This window comes from Sorghum bicolor, chromosome 2 (genome assembly GCF_000003195.3).
Source record: "Sorghum bicolor cultivar BTx623 chromosome 2, Sorghum_bicolor_NCBIv3, whole genome shotgun sequence".
In the NCBI taxonomy this organism is placed as follows: domain Eukaryota; kingdom Viridiplantae; phylum Streptophyta; class Magnoliopsida; order Poales; family Poaceae; genus Sorghum; species Sorghum bicolor.
The window spans coordinates 50259722-50273620 of record NC_012871.2 but is presented as its reverse complement, the minus strand read 5'-3'; the positions used below and the strand labels follow the sequence as shown (position 1 = coordinate 50273620).

The 13899-nt window shown below is 39.3% G+C and overlaps 1 protein-coding gene across 2 annotated transcripts; it reads left to right on the top strand.

The window, feature by feature from the left end:
- On the top strand, positions 7763-13394 carry LOC8064672 (two pore potassium channel c). 2 transcript variants are annotated; one of them, XR_002450420.1, is made up of 3 exons: positions 7763-9221; positions 9717-9872; positions 12697-12832. XR_002450420.1 is itself a non-coding variant. In XM_002462110.2 (2 exons), the coding sequence occupies exons 1-2, from the start codon at positions 8005-8007 to the stop codon at positions 12884-12886; spliced, it is 1407 nt and encodes a 468-aa protein (XP_002462155.1). In that variant the 5' UTR covers positions 7780-8004; the 3' UTR covers positions 12887-13394. The 2 variants fall into 2 exon arrangements, 1 of the variants encoding a protein (XP_002462155.1); XM_002462110.2 differs by lacking the exon at positions 9717-9872 and having other exon boundaries at positions 7780-9221; positions 12697-13394.

Here is a 13899-nt window from a genome sequence, read left to right as displayed (position 1 = left end):
CTCTCCTTGGACTGGGTAAGGAATGTGATTTTTTTTTATTTCGCTACTGTAGCACTTTTGATTGTTTGTGACAAATATTATCTAATTATGGACTAACTAGAATCAAAAGATTCGTCTCGCGATTTACAGCCAAACTGTGTAATTAGTTTTTGTTTTTGTCTATATTTAATACTTTATGCATGTGCCGTAAGATTCGATGTGATGGGAAATCTTGAAAACTTTTTGGTTTTTGGGTGAACTAAATAAGGCCTAACAATGCCCCCATCAATCAACATGAGCATACCCGGAGGCGCACGTGTTCAGGGCCGACCTCCAACCTCCCCCGCCAGCCATGGGTGGACCCAGCACTAGGGCAGCCCAGGCCATGGCTCTAGTCGTGGCCGATATAACAAGAAAGTAAGTCTTTAGTTTTTGGCCAATCAAGTAGGCCAACACAAGCAGCTCAAGCTGCATGCAGCAAGCCAGCAGCTTCTTTCCACTTAGAGTATGTTCGAAAAATTTAAGGCTTTACGCTTATTTTCTATTTTTCATCTTATTGAGTTTTAGTTTCACTAGATTTAAAGTTGAGTTATAAATTATGGTTAAATGATTGCTTAGTTTTGTACTAAAATTATTTTAGTTTAATTAGATTGGAAATTGAGTTATAATTTATGGTTAAATGATTACTCAATTTTGTACTAAAATTACATATTTACTTGGTTGTTCATGTTCTATTGAATCATCATCATGATTAAATGATTGCTCGATTTTATCTAAAATTTCATACTTTTTTTTGTTGTTCTACAAAATTACATACTACAAAACTGTTTGAAGAAATCATCTAAACTATTAGTAGTACTGTAGTATACCTGTGGTATGTTCTCATTCAAGATTTACTATACCTAGTTTTGGCCCTAGTCTTGGCTAATTTCTAGGTCCGCCACTGCTGCCAGCATCAAGAAGGAGGCCACCAAGAGGTTCAGGTACAGGACAACATGCTGCACTGAGTTAGATCAAGTGCACATGTCAAGAAGCCACAGGTCAAGGCCGTCTAGATCTTTGGTTGATCGATCCGCATTGCATGTCTCCATGCCATGCATGGACACTGCACGATCAAAATGATAGAGGGTCAAGCACTCGAGAGATGTAATACAAGTTTATAATTCATGCCTGAGATTTTCTTTTGTATTTTTGGATTTTGGGGGTGTGGCGGAGATAGAACTTCCATGGCAGCATATCCAAACCATGGTAGATTGGAGGGAGCAATGTGTCAGCGTGGCGATGGCAGCTACGCAGTGACATGAGGATAAGCTCAATGTTAATTTTACACGACTCCTTTTTTTACTTCATGTAAAATTCAGAGCAGACATTACGTAGTGCTATTGTGTTAGGTAATTTTACATGGAAATCTCAATGTTGTTAATTACAAATTTAGTGAACAAACTGTACAATTATATATTTACACAAATAAATGATTTTCTTATTTTAAATACAAGTCTCATATATAACGATTTATTTCTTTCCCGTTGCTACTTAAAATAAAAACTCTATAAATTGCTTTAGTTTGGGATGAAAAGGTAATTACATATGTTTCAACAATCACGAGAGGTGTGTGCTTATATTTCGAGGAAAAGAGAGTCTGAGCTCGCTGCAAACTTGTGAAAGATATGTGTGTGCTTCCGAGGCTACCTACTAGTGCTGCGTTTGGGAAAGACTAATGTTACAATTCTGTTAGTGAGGTGAGTGCCACAATTTGGATTTTGATAGGTACCGATATGAATCGGCACGAGGGTGGTCCGCTAAAAGAGGTAACTTGCTGCAAACAATGAATAACTAGTTTTATACTTAACAAAAAGGTTGGATGCGATCAAGCGACGGAGAGAAAGACACCGAAACTGCGAAGACTTCGACTCGATCTCTGAACGACCGTAGAACCACAGACTGAAAGTAATCTACACGATACGGCGCGGTCGGACGAAAGCCGTAAAGCACGAAGTAGGAGACTTCGACTCGATCTCCGAACGACCGTAGAACCACAGACTGAAAGTAATCTACACGATACGGCGCGGTCGGACGAAAGCCGTAAAGCACGAAGTAGGGGATTCTTGAGGAATCACTTCACAAGTCCAAGAAGAACAAAGGTTGAGTAAGACACTCAACAGCGTGGCTGTAATATCATGTAGTTTATGAAATGATCAAAGGTTTCTAATAGCTTAGAGGTAAGGATTATTTATACTAGGAACAACCCTCCTAGATAGGTATGAAAACGAAATGGAGTTTTTGAGAGAAGGCTATGTGAAAGGCCTCCTCGGAATGGATTCCCGAAATGGTTTCGTGTGACTAATAGCCTCCAGAGCAGTTTCCAATAAACTGACCATAACTCCTTATTGGAAAGTCCAAATGACGAACCATTTCTTAGGTATGAAACTAGACTCTAAGTGCTTTCCAGCAACATATGTCATGTGCCACGACACATTGTAGATTGGTACAGTTTTGCATGGCAAATTGAACCAACGTTCTGTCACGACAGACCGTTGACCTTTTGAGCAGTCTTGACTAATTCAAACATAACCCTTCATTATGACGTGCAAATGAGGTGGGGATTGAGGCATTGGAAAGTGTACTTGATGATCTTTCTAAAATGAGGTGGGGATTGAGGCATTGGAAAGTGTACTTGATGATCTTTCCAAAGCTTCACGGATTGAGAGTTATGACTGCTTCTTTCTAATATCCGAACATTCATGCAGTCACTTTCGGATGACCGAATATTCATGTGTGTTATTTTTCTGATGTTGCCATTCTGTAGCAGTGTTTTTCCTCCTCTTTAAATATATTCCTAAGTACAACCAAAATAGAGCACTTAGGTAGTATAACATTCTCAAAAGTGTGAAAATTACAATTATTAAGGAAAGAATTCACCTGCTCTTGTAGCTTTTTGGCATGACTTCTTGTAAGTGGACCTCGAATGAGTGTGCATAGCCGGAATGTCCTTATCAGATTTATCTAAGGTTAGTTAGTGGATTTTCTTGAATCAAAAGTACGACAAAAGTAAACATAGATATGGCTAATAAAGATGATTATAAATAAAAGAATCAAGCACACATATGTGCAGCAACCATATTTGAAGATATATTTAAGGTGGTTTTAAGTAGTTTTTTTTCTTGAATATGCAAATGGCAGGTGGATTTAAGAAGTTTGACATTAAAGATGTTGACACCTCCAAGACACAAGACATATATATTAAGTGATGCAGTTACTTTCATTGTCAATAAACATGCTTGTAACCATTATCTGGCTGTTGCGGTGTGCGTCGACCAATTGCATTTTTTTAGTGTCCTTCAGTAAAATTTACTTAAATAAATTTACATTTGAAATATCTCATATCTTTTGTTTGGCAAACCAATTTATCCGGCCGCCCGGTCCAACAATCATACTCATGTTTGCAAGATTTTGAACACAAAAGCAAAAACACCTTCTATGCAAACACACCTGTTCATGTGCGACATGTGTCCACCAACTGCGATTCGACGACTGCGGCCTAGCAACCACGGATGAGAGAGCTTGGAGGTGGATCGGTGAAACTGCCAAAGCGCATGAGAGCCGAATGCGTGCACGCTATTGGGGCCTTATTTAGTTACCAAAAAATTTTACAAAATTTTTCAGATTCCGTCACATCGAATTTTTAAACGTATGCATAGTTACACAGTTTGGTCAGAATTAAACAGTTTGGTCGGAATTACACAGTTTGTAAATATAGATGAAAATAAAAACTAATTACACAGTTTGGTCGGAATTGACGAGACGAATCTTTTGAGACTAGTTAGTCCATAATTAGAAATATTTGTCAAATACAAACGAAAGTGCTACTATTCTTATTTTGCAAAATTTTTTAGAAGTAAACAAGGCTAGATCGATCAAACTGGACACATGGCTACTATTCACGAAACCTATGCAGGGAGGCACCCAAATTTTTTTTCATCAGAATTTCAGAGTCACACGTTTTTTTCCAGAGCGAACCTTTATTTACGCGAAACAGGACTCAAATTAAAACACCGCCTCCCACGTGGTCGGTCTTTCGTGTTCTGTGGACGTTTCACATCCTGATGATCGATCTGCTTGTGGCTGCTTGACTTGTCCTGGACACCACACCGTCTACCGTGGATGTGACCCACATCCGCTGCTTTTTGATTCGTATTTTCTCCAACCAATCCTTCTACCAAGCTACTAGTTGACCGTTTCTATTTCTATTTCTATTTCTATTTCTTTTCTATTTCTATTTCTATTTCTATTTATATTTATATGTTCAGTTGCTTAGCTCAAATGTGTTTTTCAAGTATTTGCAGTTCTTTTTTATGTCAATATTGTAGGCTGACCAAAATCTTTTTAATTAGTTCCCAAAAAATAATTTCAAAATTCTCCGTCATATTGAATCTTTGGACGCATGCATAAAGTACTCCCTCCATCTCAAATTATAAGTCATTCTAAGAATCTTGGAGAGTCAAAGCATTTCAAGTTTGACCAAAATTATAGAGAGAAATACAAAGATTTATACCATAAGGTGAGTATACTATGAAAATATAATTAAAGAAGAATCTAATGATACTTCGTTGGTATCATAATAGTTATTATTTATCATATAAATTTGGTTAAACTTGATATACTTTTGACTCTCCAAGATTCTTGAATGACTTACAATTTAGGATGAATAGAGTATTAAATATAATATAAAAATAACTAATTGCATAGTTTACCTGTAATATGCGAGACAAATCTTTTAAGCCTAGCTGGATAATAATTATCAAATACAAACAAAAGTTCTACAGTACACAAAACGAAAATTTTTTGCCAACTAAACAAGACCTTGTGCTGTCCTTCCTTCATCCATAGCCCGCTGAATCTGCCAGTTATTTAGCAATATTTTTCTCTCATAATAAATCAACTATCAGTACTTTCTGACATGGTTTATGAGACAAAAAGCGATATCTCATGTATCTTTCCGATAGATTAAGGCCTTGTTTAGTTCCAAAAAATTTGCAAAATATATTTTAAATTCCCCGTCACATCGAATCTTGCGGCACATGCATGGAGCACTAAATATAGATAAAAGAAATAACTAATTAAAAACCCTTCCCGTTTCCTAAAAAAACTAATTACATAGTTTACTTGTAATTTGCGAGACGAATCTTTTTTTTTAGGGAAACAAGAGGGGCTCCGCCCCTACTGGAGTTTTATTAGAATTTATGAGAAATAAAGAAGAAACTCCGTGAGACGAATCTTTTCAGCCTAGTTAGTCTATGATTAGACAATATTTATCAAATACAAATGAAAATGCTACAATACCTATTAAAAAAATTGAACTAAACAAGGCCTAGATTTTACAACTATGGTGCGGTTCAGTAGTCGAGCCTTGTTTAGATGCGAAAAGATTTTGGATTTCGTTGCAGTAGCACTTTCGTTTGTTTGTGGCAAATATTGTTCAATTATGGACTAACTAGGATCAAAAGATTTGTCTCGTGATTTACAGATAAACTGTGCAATTAGTTTTTATTTTTGTCTATATTTAATGTTTTATGCATGCGTCGAAAGATTCGATGTGACGGAGAATCTTGAAAATTTTTTGGTTTTCGAGGTGAACTAAACAAGGCCTCAGAGTGGGTGGCACCTTTCTATTTGTTGATTATGATTGTACGGGGTTGATTTGATTTGTCACAAACGAATAATGTTTTTCGAAACAGAACATGCCTAGCCAGCAGACTACTCTCTCCATCCTAAAATAAATCAACCTTTTAGAATTATTGTGAGTTAAGCTATTTTAGAATATCAACATATGTAATTACATATATTTCGGCAACTAGGAGAGGGAGGTGTGTGCTTATATTTCGAGGAAAAGAGATTCTTTTCCGGAAGAATGATGACCTGAGCTCGCTGCAAACTTGTGAAATGAGGCCTTGTTTGCGCAAAAATTTTCAAGATTTTCCGTCACATCGAATCTTTGGCTGCATGCATGAAGCATTAAATATAGACGAAAATAAAAACTAATTGCACAGTTTACCTGTAATTTATGAGATGAATCTTTTGAGCCTAATTACTCTGTGATTGGACAATATTTCTCAAATAAAAACGAAAGTGCTACAGTAACCAAAAACCAAAATTTTTGCGAACTAAACAAGGTCTAATATTACAATTGTGTTAGTGAGGTGAATGCCACAATTTGGATTTGTCTGGTCTTATTTAGTTCACTCCAAAAATCAATTTTTTTAAAGATTCTCAGTTCCATCGAATCTTGTAGCACATGCATGAAGCATTAACTACAGACGAAAACAAAAACTAATCGCACAATTTACCTGTAAATCGTGAGATAAACCTTTTGAGCCTAGTTAGTTCATGATTGGACAATAATGACTAAATAAAAATGAAAGTGCTACAATATCTTAAATCAAAAAAATTTAGGAACTAAGGGCTAAGGTTAGTTAGTGAATTTTCTTAAAAAAAAAAGTACGACAAAAGTAAACATAGATATGGCTAATAAAGATGATTACAAACAAAAGAATCAAGCACACATGTCCAAAATTTAATGGGATGGGTGAAAAGTTTTTGAGCGAGGAACTAAACAAGCCACGAGACACATTTAGACTTGTTTAGTTCCACCCAAAATTCAAAAACTTTTCAAGATTTCCCAACATATTGAATCTTATAGTACATACATGAAGCATTAAATATATCTAAAAATAAAAAAACTAATTGTATAGTTTTACTTGTAATTTGTGAGATGAATCTTTTAAATCTAATTAGTCTATGATTACATAATAATTATCAAATACAAATGAAAGTGCTACAGTGTCCGAATTCAAAAGTTTTTGGATCTAAACAAGGCCACGTTTATAGAAAAAACTGTTTGCTGATTTATTATGTGCAGCTATTGAGCTCAAGTGAACATGCTGCATGACACGTTTGCAGAAAATCAGCATTATCTCCGTACTAAAAATGGATTTGTGAATAAAACTCTTTATGGCAACCAAGCACAGATACGCTCAAATAAAATCACGTAACCTTTGTAGTTTCCACGAAGGAAACAAGATGAATTTCGCTTAGGCCTTGTTTAGTTCTGATTTTTTTTTGGTTTTTTATATACACTTTTTTTTATTTGGTAATTATTGTCTAATTATGAACTAACTAGACTCAAAAGATTTATCTCGTGATGTACATATAAACTGTGTAATTTGTTTTTATTTATATTTATATTTAATGCTTCATACATGTGCCGTAAGTTTCGATGTAACGGAAAATCTTAAAAAGTTTTTTGGTTTTTGCGTAAACTAAGGCCTTGTTTAGTTTGGGAAAATTTTTGGATTTCGCTACTGTAGCACTTTCGTTTGTTTGTGGCAAATATTATTCAATCATAGACTAACTAGGATCAAAAGATTCGTCTCGCGATTTACAGGTAAACTGCGTAATTAGTTTTTGTTTTCGTCTATATTTAATACTTTATGCATGTGCCGCAAGATTCGATGTGACGGGGAATCTTGAAAAATTTTGGAAACTAAACAAGACCTTGGATAAAATGTCCTCTCACCCATCCGTCGAAAGGTTCGGCGCTTGTGACGTTTTGCGTCACCCAGACGAGGATACACTCGTTACACAAAACCGTGACTACACTGGATTTGCTTGGGCTCGTCTCAATCTCATCATCTCGTCTCCTCTCCTCCTAATAATTAATGATTTCCCTCTTTTATTTTAGAAAACAAAAAAATAATGAAAAGCAAGAAAGAACGGGAGAAAAGATACGGATTCGCCGTCGCCAAGTTGGAGAGTATATAGACCAGAAGAAGACATCAGCGGCCGCAGCCTTCTCCTCCTCCCGCTGCCGCGCCGGCCACCCGCCGTCTCCTTCCTCCTCCTCAACCCGTCCACCGCGTACGCAGCGTCCCCACGAACCCAAGGAATCCGTGGAATCCCAATCCAACCGCCGTCCCGTCTCTCTGCTTCCTTCCCGGAACCTGAAAGAAATCCGAGGGTGCGTGCGGCATGGACACGGAGCCGCTGCTGCCGACGCACCTCCTCCGCCCGCTGCCGGAGCACTCGGAGGTGTCCCATTTCTCCTCCCCGCCTTCACCCACCTGCCCATCCCCAGCCGCCTCCTACAAGGACCGCATCATCTTTGGCGCCCACCAGCAGCAGCAGCCGCCGCCCCCTCCGCCGCCGCCGCCGCCGCGCTCGCACCAGCACCCGCACCGCGCCCACCACCGCCGCAGCTCCATCGACGGCCTCCTCGACCTCGACCTGCCCTCCTGCTCCTCGTCCCCGCCCTCGCCGCCGTCGGACCCGGAGGACCCTTCCTCCGCCGGCGCCGGCGCCGGCGCGCCCTCCCTCTTCGAGAAGTTCATGGCCAACGCCGCTGGCGCCCGCACCAACCTCCACCGCTCCCGGACCGCCCCGGCCATGGCGCCGCTCAGCGCCGCGGCGCTCGCGGCCGCCGCAGCGTCCGGGGACCAGGCCCCGGCCCCGCCCAAGCGCCCCGCCATCGTGCTGCACGCCTTCCTCTTCCTGCTCGCCTACCTCGCTCTCGGCGTCGCCTTCTACGCCGCCGCGCCCGCCAACTTCACCTCCTCCGCGGGGCCCACGCACCCCGTCGCCGACGCGCTCTACTTCTGCATCGTCACGCTCTGCACCATCGGCTACGGGGACATCACGCCCGCCACACCCGCCGCCAAGCTCTTCTCCATCTCCTTCGTCCTCGTCGGCTTCGGCTTCGTTGACATCCTCCTCTCCGGGATGGTCTCCTATGTGCTCGACCTGCAGGAGCACCTCCTCATCACCGCCCTCAAGAACCCAACCTCCGCGCGCAAGCACCGCCACAACTACATCTTTGACATCAAGAAGGGCAGGATGCGCATCCGGATGAAGGTGGCGCTCGCGCTGGGTGTAGTGGCTGTATGCGTGGGTGTCGGAGCTGCAGTTCTCAGGAAGGTGGAGAGCCTGGGCTGGCTCGACGCCGTCTATCTTGCGGTCATGTCGGTGACCACAGTCGGTTATGGGGACCAGGCGTTCCAGACGCTGGCTGGCCGGCTTTTTGCATCTGCGTGGCTGCTCGTGTCCACCCTGGCTGTGGCAAGGGCATTCCTCTATTTGGCAGAGATGAGGATTGACAAGAGGCACCGAGCCATGGCCAACTGGGTGCTGTCCAGAGACATGACCGTGTCTGAATTTCTTGCTGCAGACATCGACAACAATGGATATGTCACGTAAGTCCATGATGAGGCCTTGGTTCACATTTTCCTGCTTGCATTTACTACTTTATATAGCAAGATTATGTCCAAACGTTTTCTTATTTATGGGAGGACACACCAATCATCAATTGATATACCATGCAAATTGTATTTCCATTGATATATCAATGGGAATGGGGAAAGGTTCCTCGTGTTGAAAAAAAAATTACCATGCAAATGGGTGGTTTTAAGTAGATTATTATCCTCCAGAGAGGCTTATTGGTAATATAGGTCCACAAGTAGCAGGCATCTAGTTTGACAATTCGAAGTCACTTCTTAGATATTATGGAACTATCAACCTATAAATCAGGCAAAGTAAATATTCAAAACTCTCAAGCTGCAGATGCACTTAGAGCCAGCTAGGCACTAGCGAACAATCATATATCACTAGCATTGGTTGTTCTCTAGGTTGTTTGTTTTTGTTCTGTTGTTATTGGTCTCAAGATTCATTGTTCAGTTATTTAACTTCAGGGTAATGCTATTTGGTTGCAACTGACCTAGGATTTGATGAAGATTCCCATAAATCCTAATGTGAGGCAACAATACAAAGGGCCTTTGCTTCCTAAACCAAGTTATTGATGTACAAGATTAAATCATAATGGAGTTTCACAAAGGAATATGAGCAATGTATGCCTTCTGCTGCTAGCATGCTACCGCCTACCTGTCCTTTATTTCTTTGGCTTCTCCTGATGTTCCCTTGCTAGCTGCCTTGCAATATTCATGTTTCAAATATTGTACCTCTTGCTTCTTTTGATTTGCATCTATGAATCCGTGATGTGCCTGAGGTGTACATATCAAAATATTGAATGCTACCTCCTATTAGGGCATGTATAAGGGCACTCACAATGCAAGACTCTATCACAAAGTCCAAGACACTTAATTACATATTATTTATAGTACTTTGCTGATATGGCAGTATATTTATTGAAGAAAGAGGTAGAAAAAATAAGACTCCAAGTCTTATTTAGACTCCAAGTCCATATTGTTCGAGGTAATAAATAACTTTAGACTCTATGATAGAGTCTGCATTGTGAGTGCCCTAACAAGATGCGTAAACATGGCCACCTAAAGCGAGAGAATGTTACTACATCATTAAGCAGCAGGATAAAAGTTAATTCCTTCGATACAAATGGGTGATTAAAGAAGCTTAGCTACCTTGCTAGTTCACCTTGAGGACGAGCAGAAAACTTAAGCATTTCATCCTCTTTATAAGCACCTGCTGCAAATGGCACGTGTAAAAAAACGGGCTAAGCACCTCCATTGTACATACCCTTAGCTTGGGAAGAGTTGGTGGCCTTTTTGTTGTGGCTTATTTGTCATGTTTGGGAACTTGAAAATTCAACATAAAAGTATAAATCAAAACGGAGCAAGACCTCAGCTTGTTGACATATGATCTCTATCACACACCACGTTAAAAAGTACAAAGACGTAGAATGTGGTGTTTGGAGTCTGGTTAAATATTTTTGCAATATCACACTGCCAGAATAAACTGAAATACAAGTCCTGAAAAAGAAGTTCATTTGAATATGTAGCTAGTGGACAAATGTAGAATAGTGTATATAATTTATGTGTTTATGTATTTTGACAGAGAAACCTCTATTTTGTTGACAGAAAAAGCAACAGTTAACTAAATTATCATGTAGATGTGTTTGTGGACTGAATTGTTCTTGTCTTGCAATCTCTGTAAAATAATAGTCCACGACTGAAACTAATATGGAATGCAATTATGGCACATAATATAACATAGAAAAAACTGATGGAATGAGGCTTGACAGTTTGTCAACTCTTGAGCATGGCAGGTAAATTTAGAATAAATTGCTTAATGCTTATGTAGAATTGTAGATATTGACTATGTAAGAGAGGATGTCCTTTGTGTCATTGTAGGTATTTCTGTGCTATTAAGTGTCTGCTCAATCCTAGATTTTTTAAAACTGGTGTTATGCCAGTGCTACTGTAAATATCAAGTTAATTAATGAATAACTTGTGTTGTGCAATTTTCTCTCATTTATGTGTTTATTTAGTTTGACAAATATACATGTACTAATTATTCCTAGATAGTTGTTTTGAAAATATTTTTGGTAATTTAGAAGCTTTGAATATTTGGAATATATAGATGACTCATACTCCTACCATTCAGAATGTATAACCACTTGAAAAATCATTTATTGGTGCCAGTTCAGGATGAGATCAAGGGCCCAGTACTGTACTTGATGCAATCTTCACCTGCTAGGCTGCTACCCTACTTTCAACATGTGATAACTAACTTGTACAAGCATTTCATCACTTAATAAAAGTGGACTAGGTCTGATATCTAGTCATCGTTGACATTATTGGATATATCGTTGGTCTTTGTCTGGGAGATGGTTGGCCTAAAAATTGACTATTGTGAAACATGTGAAGCACTTATTGCAAACATTTTAATTTTTATGAACAACACAGAAAAGGCTTTCAACCATTTTTTTTCTTGAATATGAAATTCTTTTTGCTTAGCTCTAGTAAATTTATGTTAGATAGCTTATCCTTCGAGGTTTTCTTGTGTTTTCTATGCTCACACTCCACTTAACTATTTTAGTAGTGTTTGTGTAATTCATTTGATTATCCCTGCATTGTTTAGAACGATTTCATGGCTTCTTTTCAGTATAAAAAATGTTATTATTTTGCGGCTCATATTTTTATTTAAGCTATCACCCATTTAGTAATATAGATTTATGTAAATCTGATTAATAGTTGATTTTGCTTCAATTTGCTGGCATACTTGCTGTATTTTTAACTTGGATGGGTCTATGTACTCGATGTGTCAGATTGATTTGTGCAGATTAATTAACATACATCACCACTTGCATTTCACAGTATTCAAACACCATATAGCATGCCCACAAAGAAAATGTGGAAGCTTTGCTCTTTTTATGATGATGCAGAATGCTAAGATATTTCAATTTTCATTCAGCATGGCATGTCAACACAGTATATAGTAAAGAAATCTGTCTGTATAACATATACATAGGTCAATACAAATGGTACCGCAGCTCATTGATTTTGCCAGCCTGTATGACAGTCTTCTAAATTTTCTGGTTGGTGCTTGCATTTATTTTCAGAATCTATATATGGTACTTTTAACTTGACCAAAGTGTGAAAGGATTTCCCCCCCTGGAGTGCTCATGAAATTATCTGCAAAGGTTTCTTTCTATTGTGGTCTCCACCCCTCTGTTTTGTTACTGACCTACTGTCTAATGCTGTCTGTTATGCGTACACCAGATGCACTTTTTAGCTACACCAGATATTCATCATCAGAAAATTTACCATAATGACTGTCATTCTGTAATAGCATGGTTTTTGTTCTCTCTTTGGATGACGATTTATTTATTTCTGCATAGGGTGCAGCTTTCATCCTTATAAAATTGTAATAATTGATGAATTGACTAACATGTAAATCATTGCTTATTCTACTCAGGAAATCAGAATTTGTTATTTACAAGCTCAAGGAGATGGGGAAGATTTCTGAAAAAGATATCATGATGATCTGTGATCAATTCCAAAGGCTGGACACAGGAAACTGTGGAAAGATTACGCTTTCAGATCTTCTGGAGAGCCATCACTTGGTCTCAGAACCCAGGGACAAGAAAAAGGGGAAGAAATCTTAACAGGTGTCAGGGATGCACAGAAATTGTAGAGCAGTGTTAAAATTTTGGGACTAGAAAACACACCAAATCAGCAAGTCTGGAACAGGAGTCATTCTCCTACACGGAATGGAGAGGACGGGATCCATTGAAGGTAGGAAGTCTGGAACAGGAGTCATTCTCCTACAGGGCATGGAGATGACGGGATCCATTGAAGGTAGGAAGTCTGGAACAGGAGTCGTTCTCCTACACGGAATGTAGAGGACGGGATCCATTGAAGGTAGGATAGCTCCATAGAAGTTGTAGTTGCGCTCCAGATATGATTCTACCCTAGAAATGGTGGAAAGATCATTACTGTGAATAGGACGCGGCTGTAAATATGGACATGTATACATGATGGTCTTTTCAGATTCTTTTAAGAATATACATGGTGGTTGGTGGGGGATTACCTGATTAGGCTGCTCCATTATCTGAAGCATGTCTGTTCATTTTTAAGAATATATATTTCTGGCCACAGTTGGCCAGCATGGAATGAGCTCAGGTGCGGACCCTGTGGTCCATATATAGTTCACGTTGGTGAGGCAGAATCGACGGCCCCCTTTTGGTTACATGTCTACATTGGGTACCATAAATTTTAATGATGTGATGACTGATGACGACGTTCCGTGATTCATGATAGCAAGGCAACATCGGCTGTTGTCATGGGAAAAAAAAATCTTTGTTCGGTGGTGCTGATTGAGCAAATCCGCAAGGGCTGACCATTTCATTTTTGGATTTATACTATTCTTGCCTTGATATTTTTGTTGATGTCTGTCTCTTGAAACAAAACCAGTTCGGTTGCAGCAGCAGGGCTGTGGACTACTTGTCATGAACTCATGATTCATGATGATATATTTTGGGGGCAGATGTGTATTCATCCTCTTCGAGTATTCCATACCCAAACTTCTTTCCCCTTCAACTTTTTCTCTAACTCCGGTGAAATGTCAGATGCAGCACCCTCTATTTCATTTCCATGCCAGATCAAGCTTTCATGGTAT

Bases quoted from the DNA above. Each gene is read 5' to 3' on its own strand.
- LOC8064672 (XM_002462110.2), top strand. From the start codon at position 8,005: ATGGACACGGAGCCGCTGCTGCCGACGCACCTCCTCCGCCCGCTGCCG. The intron at 9,222-12,696 runs GTAAGTCCATGA...TATTCTACTCAG, and splicing joins GACAACAATGGATATGTCAC to GAAATCAGAATTTGTTATTT.